Source organism: Strix uralensis, chromosome 28 (assembly GCF_047716275.1).
Source record: "Strix uralensis isolate ZFMK-TIS-50842 chromosome 28, bStrUra1, whole genome shotgun sequence".
NCBI classification, from domain to species: domain Eukaryota; kingdom Metazoa; phylum Chordata; class Aves; order Strigiformes; family Strigidae; genus Strix; species Strix uralensis.
The window spans coordinates 5,678,979-5,698,415 of NC_133999.1; the positions used below are offsets into that span (position 1 = coordinate 5,678,979).

At 39.8% G+C, this 19,437-nt stretch overlaps 1 protein-coding gene and 1 long non-coding RNA gene across 2 annotated transcripts; both read left to right on the forward strand.

Moving 5' to 3' along the window:
- The first annotated feature begins 5,863 nt into the window (after positions 1-5,863).
- On the forward strand, positions 5,864-6,747 carry LOC141935725 (uncharacterized). The gene is made up of 2 exons (XR_012626616.1): positions 5,864-5,990; positions 6,506-6,747. It is a non-coding gene; the product is annotated as an uncharacterized LOC141935725 (long non-coding RNA).
- A 3,006-nt stretch (positions 6,748-9,753) lies between these two features.
- GKN1 (gastrokine 1) lies at positions 9,754-14,697 on the forward strand. The gene is made up of 6 exons (XM_074852225.1): positions 9,754-9,795; positions 10,400-10,453; positions 10,822-10,962; positions 11,181-11,310; positions 13,309-13,425; positions 14,603-14,697. The coding sequence occupies exons 1-6, from the start codon at positions 9,784-9,786 to the stop codon at positions 14,695-14,697; spliced, it is 549 nt and encodes a 182-aa protein (XP_074708326.1). The 5' UTR covers positions 9,754-9,783.
- The last annotated feature ends 4,740 nt before the right edge of the window (positions 14,698-19,437 follow it).

A 19,437-nucleotide genomic window follows, 5' to 3' on the forward strand; every position in this document is an offset into this window, starting at 1 on the left:
GAAATTTCACAACGATGCCCACATTCTCAAAGTAGTCTTCTTGCTTTTAACACTTTTGATCTAAGTGAAGACTCAAAGTTTTCCCCAAATAAAATCACTTTTTCCTCAACTGTTACACTTGCAGTCAGGTTGCTCAAATCAGGGAAGCCATTAGAAGATGGAATTTGAGTAATGTTCAGAACAAGTAACAGGTTGTTACAACACAGCAACATTTATTGTTGCAGGAAACTTAATTCCTCTGGTATTTTCATAAGGTCAAATATTTTCAAATACCTTCTAGTTTACCCTGATGAAACATGATTAAGCTACAGAATTAATCTTAATCTATGTAAAACTGCCAGAAGAATTTGACCCCTTATTTGGCACTGTCATACACTAAAAAATAAGTTAAACATAAGAATCTTGAACATCAAATGAAAAGAATAATTGTACAATTCCAGTTCAAGTCTGACTGCCAAACAGGAATTTCAACACATAAGGGAGATGGATTTGATCAAGTTAAAGTGAGATTATACTATCATAATAAACTCTCCTGGTGACTGATGGGGTTTTTTTTCAGGTACCTTTCATAAATATTTACTTTATCAGGGAGTGAGCAGGTAGTGGGAGAAAAGTAAAGAATGAAGCAACACCTCAAAAAATCAACAAAATTCTCTATGCTTCCATTTGCATTCAGCTGGGCACGCCACACACTAGATAAAGATGGGTGACACAGTCGAGAAAAATCCGTGTGGCACAAGGACAGGTCAAGCAGAATTAATCACATTCCAGTAGTTAAAAAATAAATCAAGCTTCACGGATGAATCCAGAAATAATTTCAGCAGTTTTGTTATTGCTAGATGCTAAGGCGTAGAAAAACACGTGAAAATGTAAGTGCGTGCACAAGATGAGACACTCATTTGAGAAAAGGGTTAAAACTGGAAAGGCTCTTAGCCTTGGGAGTTTGCTGCTCAGTGGTACAAGAATTTAGTACAGAAACGGAATGCCTTGCGCAGAGCTTTAAAAATGAGACAGACACACTTGTACTGGAAAAAGAATAGGGTCTTATACAGTAAAAGCGCTCCTCCCTGCTCTTTTTCCTGGCTTCCACTATTGTCATTAGTTTTGTAAGCTTTTCTTAATGTCAACTGCTCTAGCTGTGTGTGTTTGCCATACAAACTACTCAAGCAATCAGAAGCTGATGGAAGGTTTGGAGATCCAGGCTTCCAAGTGTGACACATTACAGTAATGGCCAAACTGGCTACGGTTGTTGGAAGAAATGGACAAAACTGCTTTCCAACTCATTGCAAACGACACTGCAGGGAATAGCATTATACAGTTCAGTTTCTCAATGCCTTTCCCGAGAATTAGTCAATTAATTAAATTTCCAGAGACTATGAGAGGATTTCGTGACATACAAAATAAGACTTTTATGTGTATCTTGGAGGCTCAGGACATACCTGTCTCTATTTGGTATCCACAAATCAGTCCAATTAGAACTGTAAATCTTTTCCCCTAGTAATTTATTACTTTTATTCACCATATTTTACACGTGTGAATTGCAAAATGGGTGCAGAATAGATGAAAACCAGCTCTTCCACTCACAGTGCTGGCAGACAGCTGCACCTCCTCTGCACTCACGTAGTCCGAGCAAGGCCTCAGTAGCAGAACGACAGAGTGTGGCCCTGATTAGTGTAAATGAGAATTGGGCCTCACCTTCCCAACTAAATTAAGATTCCCTGGCTTTTCCGACAACAGCTGCAGCAAGGAACCTCAGCCCTCAGCCATGGATGACAGCGGAGAACTTTGTTCAGACGTTAGTTTATAATGACACTGAGTCCCCATCATGACATTCTGGCAACAAAAGGAAACTGAAGTGGACAAACCCATATCGAACTAAAGCAAAGTGCACAATTAGCACACAGAGGGACTGATAGAGCTGCACTTTTGGAGTAGGTAAGTGTGCACCTCTGAAAGTGCTTCCTCTGCAACAGGCACAGCTAAGAAACAAATACAACTTATCTGAGGAGAGATAGAGAGAGATACATATATTAAATAGCAATGGACAATATTCCTGCGAAGAGACTCAGACGTTTGTCCTGGCCAGTTAAAACACCTAAACATTTTGCAAAGTTTCTGCAACAAACAAGGTAAATAAGCTCTTATGCCATGGCTCTGTACATAATTATCAAATTCAGAGAAATATTAAAATCTGCTTTCTAAATCATAGTTGACAAAATGACCATTGTTATTGCTCCTCCCTTACTCATTTTTTGTTGTCTCCAGTTTACGGTCCCTTTCTAGAATTAGCCCTTAATCCATAATCAGGCACTACTTCCGTGAAGAGGCTCTGTGAAGATACATGGCCTATGCCTGAAGCCTTGAAGCGGATCCTAACTGAACGAGTTCAGAAAGCAAGTTAACAAAAGAACTCGGTAATTTCTATGATTTAGAACCAACCTCATGATTTTCAGGGACTGACTTAACATTTTTAACATAGCAAGATTACTACCTCCATGGATTTAAAAAATGGTATCAGCTACGGATAAAATATTAGGCTGTTCTTTGCCACGTAGGCACAAAGCGTCACTATAAATTTTATTAGGCATCCGTTCTCTGGTGCTGATTTTTTTTTCTATCTCAAAGCTACTATAAAATACACTGAACTTACCATGACAAGTTTTCTTTCATCTTCCTGTAGGTAATGAATTCAATCAGGCTGGTATCAAAGCCTCCTCTTATCAGAGCACTTCCCCAGGAAACTCGTCATGATTCTGTTAACACAGGGCATGTGCCAATAAGGTAAACCCATTTTAAGATTTAACTTTGGAATATTACTGTATAAAAAGTAAGAGTATACATCAATTACCAGCAGATCTTGCCTCACCTACCATCAAAATGAAGTTCACTGTAAGTATATGTATCACTTTCTCATAAAACTGTTAAGGCTGGACAGTTTTAAAATGATTTTGAGTCTTTTTTGGCGCCTAGCGAACTATTACTGACTTATGCAGGGATTACAGAGTGAAAATGCCAAACGGGTCAGGACTGCATGGGTGAAATTTCACTTTTGGCAGTAATTTCATTCCGTATGCCTACTCAAACGTGAAAGAGAGAAGTGCTCTGTTGCAAGGGCAATATTCTCTCATTCACAACTCAGATGCAAGTCAACAGCCTCAGCAAGTTATATAAGGTTATGGCGCAGCTGCCTGATGAGAGCGTAGGAGAAGAACCAGGAGACATGAGAGACTCCAAGTGCATGACTGTGAAGCAGGGGTATTTGCAGCAGCCTGAAATTGTTGCAGGAGAAATTCCAAAATGTTAGTTCTACATACCCGAGTCACACTTGGATCTTTCTCATAAAAATCCTCCTTTGAAGTAGATGAAATTTGTGACTGATTCAGTATTAGAGGGATTGTTTCCAAGAGAATAATTGTTCACAGTAATTATTATTCCAAAAGAATTTATCACCATAACAATATTAAATCTCTCAAAAATATATCAACAGTAGTTTTGACAAATCTGAGCAACAACTAGCATGTGAATCACTGAAACTGGGTAATTGTATAAAGGGGTAACAAAGTGTTTAACATTACATTTTTCTCTACAAAAATGATTGTGCCTACCCTTATACTATTAGCTCTGTATTCAGAGGCATGAGATCTACTATGAAGATGCTCATGTTTTTGCTGTGGCCTGAGAACAGAGCTGTACTGTGCACCCATATTCCAACTCTTCAGAATAAGTGAATGCATGTGGATGTTGCATGGATCAGCTCCATGTCTGAAATCAAAAGCTCAGGGTGAAGAGTTCACTCTTTTAAACAAAGTATTTCAGACCACCTTTTTCCAAGGAGTTTACTGAACTGGAGCTGGACATATTCTAAACCCCACTGTGTTTAAATTATCTTCTTATTTGTGCAAAGTACACTGCTGAGGTTGAGTAATTTATATGAATTGATGATCTGATTTAAGCTTATTAACAAAAAATTATTCTGCATATTTAAATACTCCTCCGCTAGACCCCACTTCAGAAAAGTGCTGAGCATGTACACAAGGTTGACCAGCAAGTCAAAATTATTTTAAGACAGCAAACAATTGGATGCAAGATAAGCAGTCACAACGTTGAAGTGGTGTGAATTTCAAATGTTCATTGCAGATTGTGATTGCTTCTCTTCTTGGACTTTTCCTGGCTCCAGCTCTTGCTAACGTGGTAAGTACACAGCTACGTGCAGTTATACACTGCTGCCATAAGGACTAGTGGTCTTCAGCTACAGCCTCTGAAAAATATGTGCTTCTGAAAAGAAAGCTGTATTTTAAAGTAAGATACTTAGCAGGAACGGCATTTTTTTTATACCAAAGAAAATAGATCAGTGCTTGATATATCAAGGGGAAAAGACAGTTGCTAGATATGAAATCAACAGTCTGTCTTGAGATTAGCATGAACACTGTGAAAATAACTCTGTGGAGAGAAACACATACAGGATCAGACTACAAAACACAGCGAAATACTGTAAATAACCCTCTGCCTGCAACTTCCTGCTGGGGAAAGAGCAATAAGGAATTCTTTTCCTTTTCCTAGAAATTTTTCTTGTAAGTTTGACTCTGAACATCCAGTTTAGTGTTTAAAGGAAATTCTCCAGTGTTTAAATGAAACAATGTCTTCTCATAGGCGTTCTGTATGGGGCGGGGGGAATAGAGCTGTACTGTTAAAGCTTGTCTGTCTTCCTAAGGTGGATGCTTCAGACAGATGAAAGCCAGGGCTAGCTAAAGCCCAAATGTAAGGTCTGACACAACAGTACTAACGGCTTCCCAGCCTCCCCTCTAAGGCCAGAAATTATCTCCCCTTTAATTTCATCTCTAAGAGCAGTAACTTCCTAAAACGTGGTTACTATCGCTTTATTGAGTGAAAGACTACTGGGAATCCACAAACTTCAATCCTTAACCTCCTTTCATCTTTTTCAAAACTCAGAATAGCAATGAAAACTCTAAGGGGTACGATGATGAAGACTCTGACCTCGAGGTCCGCTCAGACTCAAGGGAGAGCTCTGAGGCCTTGAAAACTGTCTGGGACATCAAGACTGTAAGTGGCTGCCACCATGGCTCAAAAATGAAAAATAACCAAAAGATTTTTGAGAAACACCTAAGTGTCAACAAAACTTTACAAGATTTTAGAGATGCTTAAAAACGTTCTTATTTAACCATTTTATTGTTTCTGCTGTTATGCTGCACTGATGTTTTCAGCAGTGAATTCCTTCACCTGACTTCAGCAGTGTAACATATCATACATGTGGCATTACTGGAGAAGACAATTTACCTTTTACCAAAGTCCCTTGTGATTCTCCATGAGACATCTACCTAGACAATATAATTGAAAAACAATATTTTCCTCCCCTATGATTATTTGTACTGTATAAAGCTTTTTTTTTAACTAGCTTCTCTCTGGCAATGCGCTTATCCTTCACTGTATATTGTTTGAAACAAAAAGCTTTTTTTATTTTAATAGGGCTACGCTGCAACCAAGGTATTTTCAAAAAACAGCTGCGTCATTGCTAAGATAGACAAAAATTTTTTGCTCGATCAACAGTTTCCTGCACAACCTCAAGGACAAAAGGTAGGATGGTGACTCAAAGTGGTGAGAAAACTAATCAAATGCCTGTGAAAAGTATTCGTTCCCTACCCACAAAGAAAAGGGTCCAAGAACTGAAGACACGTTTCTCAGCAGGGCTGAGCTCAGTCTTTCAAAAGTTGCATTGCACTTGAATAACCCCTTCTCCATTAGCAAAGACGTACGTAGAGATTCAGAACTCTGAATTTTTCTCTTGGTTTTTCTAAATGCTGTTTTCTGGGTTTGATTCTCTGATGCTTAGGGACTGAGACCTTACCAACTGCCACCCAGAGAGAATCGCTTCATTATCTCAACAAACAGCCTGCAAAGCTTGAGCCCATACGGAAAACGCATTCAAGCTCTGTGCAGAGGAATTCCCTCTTACTTTGCTTACCCAGCTGTTGGTGAGTATACCAGTAACAGTGTTTTGTATTCCAAAATAAAGATTAACAAGATTACAAACAAGAATGAAAAAGATTTAAGTGAGATGAGCAAGTTAATTACTGAAATCCAGTGGTTTTCTACGACTTTTAATAAATCAGTGACTGCATACATAAGGAAAGCAGCAGGTCTGTCACTCTTCTGCATACAGCCTGGAGACCAGGCTTTTTCAGGAAGGTTTTGGGCTCTAGCTGTTGACACAAGTCTGAATTTTTTAGGCAACTTCATGCATATACAATACCTAGCTACCACAGGTCCTGCCACAGCACAATTCTGAGATTTAAAACCTAATTTGCAGCTTAGATTTGTCTAAAAAGACTGCACTAACAGTTGCTTGTAGTGTAAGTTTAGAAAGACGCAGCTCAATTTTTAAGTGACATTTCCTGGTACATTTCCAACAGTAAGTTGGAAAAGTTTCAGCTACATTGTTCTCTTATTTTCTCAGTCCAAATCTAATCAGTTTTCCCTTTTCTTTCAGGATCAAACTTCTTACAGGGAGATGCTTCATGCTTGGAAGTCAATATTTATGAACGGCCAGTCCATTACTGTGATTAATTATTCCCGACGAAGTTTTGAGGAAGAAAATTCATAGAAATGTGTACCCATGAAGAAGATTTTTCTCCCTGATAATCTTCTCTTGATCACATTTTCAATCATTTATGTCTCTTCTGATCTGTGTGGAAGTTATTGTGCTTCAGTAAAATTTATCATCAACCTGCATTGGTCTGCGCTGTATTTTTACAAATCCTTTTAGAAAGTGGAAGCAATTCCAAAGACAAGTTGCTGAACTAGTGTTCTTGCAAAATCCCAATTTTGGCATTTAAACCTCATCCTGTACAATTTCCCAGTGAGATTTCACATGTTGCCTTAAGCAATTATTCTTCACTACTAACAGCAAATGGTGCTATACCTACTTCATAGCCATATTTAAGGTAATACGGTCTGAAGCCCAGATTTATAGAAGCAAGCATATCTGAGTTATTTTTATTTTCACTTCCTATTAACATACTAAGTTTTATTTTAACATACTAATGTTTTATTTTAAAAACAAGTACTGCAATGCAATATGGCCAATTACAAATAGACAGATGCACTATTGCTGTGATCAACCCAGAAATCAAGCTGTGACTAACAGAACTGATAGGTGTATTAAATGCAGTTTGGAGTTGAATACAGATGTTACTTAACAATGTTTGATAAACGTTTAATGTGGGAAGCAAAAAAAGAGTCAAATTATAGTTAGATCAAAACTAAGGCAAAATGGCTGGGACTAGTTTGTCTAAAATGATCACTTCAGTAACAGTCTGCCTGGAAAATACCAGAGCTTCACCTTCCCTCCTTGCTCAGAGGCCCTTTTATTGGAATTTGTTTTATTGGAGCCAAAATTTCCACAAGAGGGCACAAAACATTTGCAACAAGATCCATCTTCTGACAAAATTACTTTAACTTCATGCACATAGATTCCTATTTTTACTACAGCATTACATATTATGATGCTTAATACATCTCCGAGCTTTTTATTATTCCATGAAAAGCTTAAATTAACCACATCTCCTACAGTAACGATTCAAACTTTACAGAAGACAAGGAACTACTACTGAACCAATAACTATTTTTTTTCCAGACCCAAGGAGTTTAATTGCAATATTACATTCTGACAAGTTTCTTGCTCTAATTGGGATGTCATTACATTTCACAATGTTCGTTATTCAAATTTAAACTGATCCAGGTTTAGACGGATCAGGAAGCGATCAAGAGTCAAAAAGAAATTGCTAAGTAGAGACATGACAGCAAAGGCTCCAGTGAACCTGAAGAGACACCAATACGGTGACTCTCAAAATGTCCCTGTAAGTAGAGATATGTAGGTAACAGTGCAGAAGACTGGAGTTGTTTACTTTACAAGAAAAGATCCTTCTCAACAAAAATGAGGCCTGACCTTTATCACTCAACACAATTTCTATGATCTGTAACAATCACTTTGATAACCTGGGCTGTCTCGAAAATACCAGATCTTCACCTTCCCTAATTTAATTAAAATTGTAATTTAAATTCTGAGGGCCACCCATCAGCATTACAAAGTGACACGATTTTATCCTAAGTCCTACTCCTATGTTTTTCTCTTATCCCACAGCAGGCAGAAACACTTGAAAACTCCTGAAAAACTTTATTGACAAAGTTCAAGAGCGACTTGAGTATAATTAGAAAGCCATAATATAATCTAGTGAATGTATTTGAATACCCTCATGTATTTTAAGACAAATTCGGGATGCTGAACCTGATTTGTGAGGGAACTTTTTTTTTTTTAAACACAAAAATATATATTCTCATTTGAGACACTGACAGCGGGTCTAACACCAGTCTTTCACGAAAAAATACTTCAACAACTGTAAATTAATAAAGCTGGAATGGCATAAATGTGCCAGGGCAGCTGCCCCACGGTCACTTGGGCAGAGCAGGCGCAGCCGCGCCGCCGCCTCAGCGGCTTTTCCCGCCGTTTTTCCCCGCCGCCGCTCCTGTGGCGCCTCAGACCCTCCCGCCCGCCGCCGCCTCCGGTCTGCGCTTCTCTGCCCTCCGCCTCGGTTCTCCCGCACCTGAGCAAAAGCAAGCTCTCTTCTTTCTTCAGCAAACGGTTAATTCCTGTCGGGCTGCGTAGGGAGTTTTCTCCACGTTTCTCTTCGTTTTCTGTTTTAATCTCCCCCCCGGCGCTACAAGCGCAGGACGGCGCGTGCGGTCAGCCCTCAGAGCCGGCGCACAAACCTGTGTTTGTTCACACAAATCCCTACAAGCGCTGCTGCTTGTAAAAAACCAAGAATATAACCACCATTTTGCGTAAAGGTATGTACCAAAAAAAGTCCCTTTGGACTTGCACACTCGACTCAGTGAAACTGAGATCGTAATTAATTTCATGTTGCGCTTGCAGCTCTGGCTAGAAGTTACTTTTATGTATTAAACGCCCGTTTTTAAAAACAACATGCTGGATTCCAGTTGAAAAGTAATATTGGAATCTTCACAGTGATTCCCTGCCACAGGCTCAGGTTGTGCACAACATAAAACTGAGCAACTTGACACAAAAACCCGATATTCAAAACCCTCCATAACTGAATCAATCACCTCTTTCAATAATTATTTGCATCACCACAGAAAATAAGCTGAGGCAAGGTGAAAAAAATGGTTGCCACTTAAAATAACAAAGAGACATTCACAGACTTGCACATACATGTAATGTTTCAGCTTGAACTGCCAATTTAATGTTAAACAATTCAGTGGCAATGTTGTATTTAGGCCATATATTTTGGTGGGCCCTGGGTTACATGGTAACATACAATACATTTTGGAAGGTACAAAGGCTCCTATTTTGTCTACTGCAAAGCTTTTTGGTTGTTTTTTATTTTGTTTTTTTGGTTTGTTTTTTTAAACCCTAGGCTATCTCTGGTCTTAAGTTTAATGTGAATTTTCAAAAGTAATTAGTACATGTCAGAAAGTTACTATAAAACATATTTAATTTTTCACTGCAAATGGATTCTTATCTGATAATTATCAGACTCTGGCAGTTCAAAATTTGCAGAAGTACAATCCCCATATTTATGAAGTACTTAGAGCAGGAAATAATTATCAGTGACATGCAGACAGGGATAAAAATGACAAAATAATTTTATTTCAACACTTAACTGTTCCACACCTAATTCTGAAAGCATATATAAGGTGGACATTCACATTGTTCATTCTGCCTGCACTAGCATCAGCTCTGCAGTCAAGATGAAATTCACTGTGAGTATACATGCTTTTTCTTCTCCTTATAAACTAAAACTTTGACTCAAAAACATTGCCTTTATCTCTCAGAAGTGCCTATGGCTGTCTATAGCAAAAAGGTGTTCTCTGGGGAGATTTTTCTCCTCCAGAGTGAGCAACTCAGACTCTATTACCCTAATCAGATGAAGAGGTAGGGATTTTTTTAAAGGTTTAACTATATATTATTCAATCTACAGGAAGCCCAATCCATGTCCCTTTTCATCAATGCTTTTGCAAAATTGTAGCGATGCGCTAATGGATCAAGCACTTTCTTGTAATGCCTAAGCAGAAGAAATTTAAATTCCTTCTCATTCTTCTAAAATACCCGTATATGCCTATACAGGTCTCGAGCACCTTCAGAATCAGTTCTTAAAAAAGCAGCCTACTATGTGTCTAGTTTGCATTATTCTAGGATAAAGCAAGGATGACTCACTTCAGGTGATTGTAATTCCAATATTAAAGCAAAAAAGAATCCAAGGAGTACACTTAAACAGCAGATTAGGAAAAAGGCACTAGGATTCTCATGACCAGATTTGTCAGACAAGACCTGCAGTTACACTTTTGTCTTCATTTTTCATTTCAGATTGTGACTACCGTCCTTCTTGGACTCTTGCTGACCCCAGCCCTTGCTGATGATGTGAGTATAGAGACCAAGTTATATATTGCTGCTGTTTCTATATTCCCTGCTTCTTGAGTTTTACTTGTTTCTTTCCCCATGCCTTTGGAGGAAAGGAATCTAAAAGTTCTTTCACACATAAAACTCTAAACCCACCAGATAACAGTTGTGAGATACAGAAATTATTCATTGTATCTATTAAAAGAATTCTTATGGCTACTCCAGAATGCCACAGCCTTAATTCTTTGTCATTTTGAAAACACTGTGGTCACTAAAGGCACTCCCTGTGGGCCAGCATTTATTCTATTATAGCAGTGATTTTCTGAAGCTTTGGGGAGATAACTAACTAACCTAAAATTAAACAACACTTTTAGACTTTCCTTTTCTAGTTACAGGGTGAAGCACTAAGCAGGAAAATCTCCATTACTGGAGGCTACCAAATTCTGACCATCAATAAGCACTGGCGCGTGGCAACTATCGAGGAAAAGAGCATCCACAGGTCATCAAAAGTCATTCTGAACTATGATATGGTGAGTGGCAAGAAACATGCTTTTTCAGAAAAGGTACAAGGAGACTAGCTCCTACAAAGCTGACCAAAATACAGGATTTGTTTCTTTATTCTTCATATTTTGAACACAAATTTTGAGGTAAAAATTATCTGCGTTTATTACTTTTTTAACACAGACTTTATTCCAATCTTAATTATTGAAAAACTGAATTCCTAGTTGTCAATAACTTTATTTTACAGGGCTTTATTGGAACCAAAGTGATGCCAGAGAAAACTTGCTTCGTTTCCCTAATGGACAGAAAGGAGATACCTACCCTTGATGAACTTCCCAGACTGGCTGAAGAGAGCAACGTAAGATTAAAAAGGAGTCGTTACTTGTAAAGTCATATAGTAATGCAAAGTAAACTGATGTCAGACACATGGCTGTTTTCAAAAGCTTTTAAACCAACAGTTACTTTAAAAGTCATTTAGATCACACGATTGATTATGAAGTTGTAACAATTTCAGTGACATTTTACATTAACATAATTTGAAACCATTGAAAAGTTGGAATACCCTGTTTCAGATGCTTGCAGTGGAGGGTTTTCCTGTTTTTTCAATGTTCTAGATCATTTAGATTATTTTTGTAATGTTTTGAAAGATTATTTAGATTGACTGCTTTTTAATATTGTTTTATGTTTAGAGATTTTAGATTTTTGGCATGGTACTCTTCGTAATCTCATATTGTTTGCAGGCTAAAAAAATAATTTTTTTAGGTGGCTCTAGTTGCAGAAGAACAAATAATCCAGTGATGAGGAAAAAAGTTTAAATAAGATTTCAAGCTTTCAAAACTTTTTCAAAAGAACTAAGCACCATATTAGCATGAGTTCAGCCCACAGAATTAGCACAGTCATTTTAAAATTTATCTCAGTATTCAGCATACTAACCTTCTGTTGACACTGGCTTCTCTTGAAGTCTGAGAACTGAGTCCTTATAAAAATCCTGGCTTTAAAGGGCAAGAAGGCATGGTGAGGAAGAAAAAGGAGAGACTTACGTAAGTACAGGCTTGAGCAAAAACATTCACCTGTAGCTAGTTCCGGACTTGCTTGTACTAAGGTGCATCTCTGTTCCCCTGAAGCTTATCTCGACTCCTTGCTTACCAGCAAGGAGGCAACATATTGGAGTGGGCTTTCAGGAACCCTTTGATAAAATTTCACCATAATTTTGAAAGCCTGTGTCAATCCCAGTCATCCCTGCTAAGTGTGTCTTTTACCCCGGAGTTCATCAAGCTGTTTCTTGACTGTGCTTTTTCTTTCTTGAGAAGATGAGATTTTCACGAGCGGCAGGAATTTGTTCTTCTGAACAGTAATGTGGCTTGGGAATTTGCCGTGGCGATGGTTTTTCAAAAGAAAAAGAGAAGGTGCATCCTTCTCCAGCTACGTTTTCTCCAAGGAAGTTTAGGTTTGCAGGCTGCTAAGGAACGGTTTATATTCGGAAACCTTCAATGGCATTAAGTATTTTTGGATAGCAATATCTAAAAATAGTTCTGAGTCATTTCAATACAAAATCTCATTTTTCATTTTGGGACATTGCTTTGCAGATGCTATTGTTCAGACCTCCATTTTCCCTCAGGGTGTAGGAGGGCATAGCCACATTCAACAGCCTTTCCTCCGTATTAATTGCATGAGCCAGAACAGGAGTCCTGTGGCTGCAGCTGCATAATGAGATACAATCTAGGCTTCCTGCTGGTTTGTAAGAGAAAATACAGGCATCCAAACACTTTATCCAAATGACAAAGCACTCAAGTAGGAAAATATATTTGAAATTCATTGGAAACAAAGCACTCTGGAGCAGTTCAGAAAAAACTGTCCCACTTAAACCCTCAGCGTTCTCAAAGAGGTCATAAGCACTACTTGCAGATAACATTAGTGTAAAGGTACCTGCCAAGCGTTGCTAGTGCCCTCTTTGGCTCCCGTTTTAGAAGACTGAATGAATAGACTTCTCCTTCCATGCTTCCAAGTTACAACCTGAGTACCTCTAGGGCAAGAGGTTAGTGACTGAGGAAATACTTTTATAGGAGGTCTTGTGTTAAAATATTGACTGCACTACTCTTCTTGTTCAGCTGTTTGATTGAGTTTCCAGCTCTCTTTAGCCTCACTCTACCATGACTACCCTAGAAAGATCTGCCGCAGGAGCTGTCTGCAATGCTCGCTATGCCCATAGTCACACAGTGGATTAAAAGACTGTACAAAATACAGTTTTGAGCAAAACATCAAGCACCAAGTCATCATTCCAGAAATAGGAATATGCATAGTGTTAAATGGATCAAGGCACTGATCTTGATGAATGATGTTATTTGCTGTTTAGCAGTTGCAAATTCAACAACAAGCTATAAAGGAGCTCACGTACATCGTCAAGAGACCTGTCCGTGACCTCAAGTCTTATGGACCAGACATCTTCGCTATGTGCAGAGGACTCCGAACCTTCGTGGCTACTGAAGTTCACAGTAAGTGCAAGCAAATGAATTCTGCCTGTAACTAACCAGGCATTTTTTTTCCCTTGGGCAATAATACACAAATGCTGCTGTTCCAACTAGAGATGGACGCAAATCAACTTCAGGAGTTGCAGAAAGGGCTCAGTATTTCTGCAGATGAGGATTGGAACAGTATTGAGTCACAACCTTCATAAATTATCTAATCCAAACCCTTACTACTCCTTTTAGTAAAGTTTAAGGTGGCTTAAGTTTTGGCCCAGAATTTTGCAGATTGACCTCATCTGTAATGCCAAGGTAAAGAAAAAAGGTAGTCCTAAGAACCACTATCCTTCAGTTGAGAGACTAATGAGGAATCCCACCAAACACTTGTGTTTCACAATACTAAGCCAAGTTGTTTCATTCCCTGTAGGTTTTTCAGGGGTGGAATGATCCCATTACCTAGGAGTTTAGTGACCTGAACTCCATAGGAATCTCCAATAATGGCAAAGCCTGACAGGGCCTATAAATTAGTACTAGCACAACAGTATAACACACAGTAATACAGCCTAGAGGGTGTAGTAGTGCCCCTCTGTACTGGAAAAATCAAAAGAACATTAAATAGCATGTCTTTGTGAGTGATCATTTCTGAGTTAGAGATCCAGTTGCATTGGGTGACTACAAAAGAATCTTTCACTCATACATGTAAAATATTGCAGCGGTTATTAAAAACATTGCTTGCTCAGAGCAATAAAAACACACTGTTGTAGAATGTCAGCTATTGCTATGGAGACTAGTATAAGCCAACTGTCTTGCTGTGCGTGCCATAATCCTGTTTTGATCACTTGCAATAGAATTTCTTGTGGGGAAAAAAGACATTCTTTTAAAATATATATGAAGGAACCAAGTTTTATTCAGAGTTATCCTGAAGCGCCAGCAAAGTACTCTGAGCCTTACTGCAAGCTGTCTGCAAACCCTGCCATGAGAAAGACGCTCTACAGATCAGGCATGGGATGTTGCGTTCTGACCCAGCAGCGTTTCCCCCTACTTGCTGCTTGTGTTGCTTTGATAATGGCTTTGGTACTCAAGACGGCTCAGTTTGATCAAAAACACGAGTGCAGATATTAAGGGCTGCCAATGAATGCACTGATCACTTAACACCATCTTAGGTATTAGCTAATGGTATATTTTTTTTCTTCTCTTGTTTTTAAAGGACCTGACGTTATAGCTCATCAAACATCATGCGTTAAAGTTGATGTCCTGCAACTTTTCGACCTTAAGTACTGTCGTCCCAATATCAAGTCCTGAAAACCCTACCTTTCTGGAACCAAGTATGGATGCTCGATAGCTGCTGCACAAAGCCAACCCTGATGTTCTTCCCTGGCATCTCCTCTTTCGAGAGTTTCGTTCTTGATGATTCAGATGCTGAAACAGATCAATTGGTGACCATATCTTTCAATTAAAGACCTTTAGCATAGATTAACTCTGGCTAGTTTCTCATTACTATACCCTTCATCATCTCTGAACACATCCCAAAAAATGCTTTGATTGCATCTCTTCTACCCCTTTGGAGCCCTTCAAATGCTCTTTTACAAGCCTGCTCTTAACGTAGGGCACACCCTTAGAGGTGGGCAAGTGTCAGAGGACACAAATAAGGCTTACAGAGTCCAGAGCTTCCTTCCCCTTTTAAGGGAAAGATGCCTCACATTAAAAATCTTGATTCATGTGGCATGAAAGGTAGAAAGAAAGAAGGACAACACAATGAATTTGCCTTTTTTAGGGGAAGAGGAGTCTTAATTTGTAGGATTTAGAGTTGTTCTCTTCCTCCATTGTTTCCAGTACATAGTGAGGACTGGTGAGAGGCTTCACACTGAACACTCAGGTGGATGAAGCTTTGCTTCAAAGATGCATACACAATACAAACACAATTATTAATCCACCTAAGACAGTGCAAGATTCCCAGCTGTCTCCTCCCAGATGCCTCTAACTCAGACTTGAAGATGCAAGAAAAGCAGGTTTAGTTTTCCTTCCTTAACGCTGCAATGGCACTATAAAGGGAGATGTAAGATTTACTCATAATTTATAAATGCCCGGGACATGTCAAGAGTCTTTGTTTGCACTTTCCTGATAGCTAGTCCTGGATTCTCTGTACATCCAATCTTCCAGAAGTGCAAGTTTGACATGAACCAAGCTAGGGATACAGTCATGTTTCTGCTGAATTCACCAGGGCGTGTGACAAAGTGTTTGTGTCAGATTTGTCAGCTCTAGGCTAAAGATAAACAATCCCCTATCTGTTTTGACCCAGCATGAAGCTTGCTGTTACAAAGTTAAGCTTTTTTTTTTTTTTTTTTTTTTTTTGAACAAGCGGGACTGGAAGGATACATTTATCTTGGACTGTTGTCACCTAACAATTTCCCCCTCCCATCCTGCAGTGGACACCCAACCCCAAATGTCTTACATGGTCAAGCCACTGTCAGGGAGAAGAATCTAGACAGTAAGAAGCATTTGAAAGTAGAGACTTTCAGAGGGGAATTAAAGTACAATTTTTAAAAAAGAGTAGGGCCGTTAAGCACTAAAGCTTTAGCAAGGCGAGGTCTCTATTGCTCAGAACTTTAAAGTCAAGCTTGAGTATTTCCTCTGTTCTAATAAAAATGGCAGGATGCCCTGGGTCATTCAAGTCTGTCTAAAAAGAATACCAGCCATGCGACGTCTCTCAGCTTCTGTTACGCTCTTACTGATTCCCAGAGACTTTATTCTGTGGCAGTTTGAAGGGATATGGAGTTCGCTTAGGCACATCTCAGGCAAAAGCATCTGAATTATCTGGATTAGCACACATCAGTCCTAGCAGAGGAGAGAGAGACAGTAGTTTGTTGCTGTTAATTTTCTCCTTTTTGGTATTACACAAGTTTAATTCCTTTACGCATCATCAGGTCTCATCTTGCTCAAGCTGAGGCTAAATATGACAGAAAGAGGCAAGAATTGAAGTTCAGGAAGGATTTAAACTTATTTTTAGTCATTATATGGTATCCTAACAAAACCTTTCAGCTCTTGTCATGCCCTACTTTGCCTTCTTATTGGCGTGTCTCTATTTAACTCCCTTTCCAGTAGGGACTGGCAAGAAACTTTTTAGTAGTAGTACGTGCATTTTAAAGCCAAATGTACATGAGTGAAAGAGAAGGAAACCAGCCACCTAACAAACCAAAGAAACTTCTCAGAAGAAACACAAATACCCCTGTGATGCTCACTGCAAAACTGGAGTACAAGTGATCCGAAGAAACAGAGTTGAGACAAGGCCTCACATAAACCCAATGCTTCAACAGAAACTTTAGTGCTTGTTATCAAGTGGAGCTGTTCTGTGTCTCACTACCCCAGCGCAGAGGCTGTGCCTGCCAGCACACCCCCACAGCATATGTACACATTCACACTGCTGGGATGAGAGTTGTGAGGGATGAATACAGCAAGAACAGCCTCACTACCAATCCTCCAGCCCATCCCTTCCTCCAGCACTGCTGGAGGTTACTGTAGCTCCGCAGGTGACATTTAAAGCAGAGAGCAGTTCATGGCAGATGTCCGCAAAGCCATCTCCCAGGCTCTGCTACACCATAATTTGGGATTTTAAAAAGCCACAGTTGCACCCTGCATACACTCTTCTGCATTTTGTCTCATAAATCTAAAGCATGTGCTAATAAGTGCACTACTAAAGACAGTAGACAATACTCACTCAAAGGAGACCTGTAAGCATGATTGCGAGAAGGATAATTTGACAACACAGCACAGGCTGAAAAGGGAAAAAAGTTCCAGTCCAAACTGCAGTTTGGAGCACATGTCCATATAATTAACCTCTTCTAAAGAAAGTTTTCAAGGAGGAAAAGGGTCAGTTAAGATACAGTGCCTTGCCTCATAGATAAACAGTCCCATTCTCCATGTTTACAGCACTTGGTAAAGCGTGAGTCAGACACTGCAAATCCAACAATGAGGAAGGATTTATTTTTAAACCTGTAGGATTGTGTGAAATGTAGTCAGTAAATCTGAATCTTTCATTCTGTGCAGCTCTGCTCCCTCCTGCTGGGCATGTGTGCTTATCCTTTTGCCTTAAAACGAGCAAACAAAAGCAACATACGTGGAACACTTGAGTAGAAGAGGGAAGGCCGTTAGGAAGAGCGGAGCCTCATTACACAACCCTGTTTCCTACAGCACTAACCAGAGGGGACACAGCTCGTCTGACTGCACCCCCTGCTCCTAGGCAGGTTTAGGCAGAAATGAAGAAAGACTTGGAAAGCAACTGAATGGCCTTCTTAGATTACAGCAGAATTATTCCCTATACTATATTTTCTCCTATTTTGTTTAACATATTACAAGCAATATATTTTCATCTGTACACTTGGCATAATATTCCTCTTCAGGAAGAAATTACATACATATGCAGAGTTAGCAGCTGTTGTTAAAAAAGCTAGTGGAAGGAACTCTAATCACCAGAAAAATAATGCAATGTAGCCCTAAATGTTGCAGCAGAGGCACAATAAAAATCAAAGCAGGGCAAAGCCATAAAAGCGAGAGACAAGGGAGTTACTGATCCCTTGAAAAATTAGAGCAATCCAGGGAAGAAAAAAGCCGCCTTGGCCACGGGGTGTCAGCCTGGAGTCCGATGTTGTACAACTGAAACACCAAGGCACACAACTCTACCCGGGGACGCCGGTTGCCCTGCGCCCCAGAAGCCAGTGGAGCCGTGCCGGCACTAGCAGAGCTGTCCCGAATTCACCATTTGAAGGTCCGGCCAGTGAATTTAAGGACATGTCTACACCGACGACAGGGAAGTAATTCCTGTACAGTAATAATGTATTTGTGGTGATAACACTGGTCAGCATAGGCACTTCGTTACGTCTCGATTATCCAGGCAGACTGCTGCAACAGCTTCCTGAAGTGCCACGGAAACCAGGGAAGGTGATTTTGAGATCATGGCAGAAGCCATTACCCACCACACAGGTCAGACATTTTGGAGCCACTGGGAACCACCCCCACAGACCCCCAGGTGAGCGCTCACAAAACCCACAGGATGCCGTCACTTGCTACCTCTCCCCGATCAGCAACGCCACAGTTACCACAAACTGACAGAACCTGATTCTTCCAAGCTGCCAGCTTCAGAAAAGGTCCCATAGATCCGCATAAGGGAGTAGATGGCAAAACAAGAAAGCCTGCTGATACCACTTCCCCCACATTTACATATGCAAATTCTAGTCACAAACCAAGGGCATCAGTTGGAGCTTAATTAACCATTGAACTGCTGTATGCAATTAAAACACCTTCTTGTCTCTTTCACACAAAGAGCACAACACAGTCAGTCTCTCCAAGAACTGTTAGGTCTTTCACACAAAAGCTATAATCTTCACAGTATTTTTGTTTCTAACATTTTTAGTGAGGGAGGGACAGACAGAAATTCCAACGCCCCCTCCTGTGTCTCACATGAGCTTCCTATTATGGAGTTGCTCTTCTCGGACTGTTGATGCTGCTGTTACCAGACCATAAACAAAAAGACACGTTCTTAAGATAGGCATATGCAGAGGACTAGCCCTGAAGAAAGTCAGAGTTACAGCACAAAGTGTTTCACTTTGTCAGCAGCTCCCTCCATCTCCGAGTGCTCAAAGCTTCATCTGATGCCTCATTCCTTGGCTTCTCCCCAAGCTTTCCTGGGCCTTCTGTCAGCCTGAATCCACAACTAGAGAGTGAATCTGATCTTCTCCTCCATTCCCCCTCCTTTCCCTCTGCTAGCTTCAGACCAAAGTTATTTTCCTGATGTACAGCTTTTTTTTGTTTGTTTTTTGTTAAACTCTACACATTTGTTCATCTTGGGGCCAGTCAGAAACAAGTGACAGAGATTATCAGTCTGCTTTTAATCTTTGGACAGAAACAGACCATAAGCTAGTGACAACAAGATAGTTTATCTGGCTGCAGCAGGAGCCCTAGCCGTACCTCAGATCAGAAACTGGCCCCGAGTACTTTTCCAAGATGTCTTAAAAATGGCAGTCCCCAGAGAGGACGCTTTTCTTCTAC

Bases quoted from the DNA above. Each gene is read 5' to 3' on its own strand.
- GKN1 (XM_074852225.1), top strand. The intron at 10,454-10,821 runs GTGAGTATAGAG...TTCCTTTTCTAG, and splicing joins CCCCAGCCCTTGCTGATGAT to TTACAGGGTGAAGCACTAAG. The intron at 11,311-13,308 runs GTTACTTGTAAA...TTCAACAACAAG, and splicing joins CGTAAGATTAAAAAGGAGTC to CTATAAAGGAGCTCACGTAC.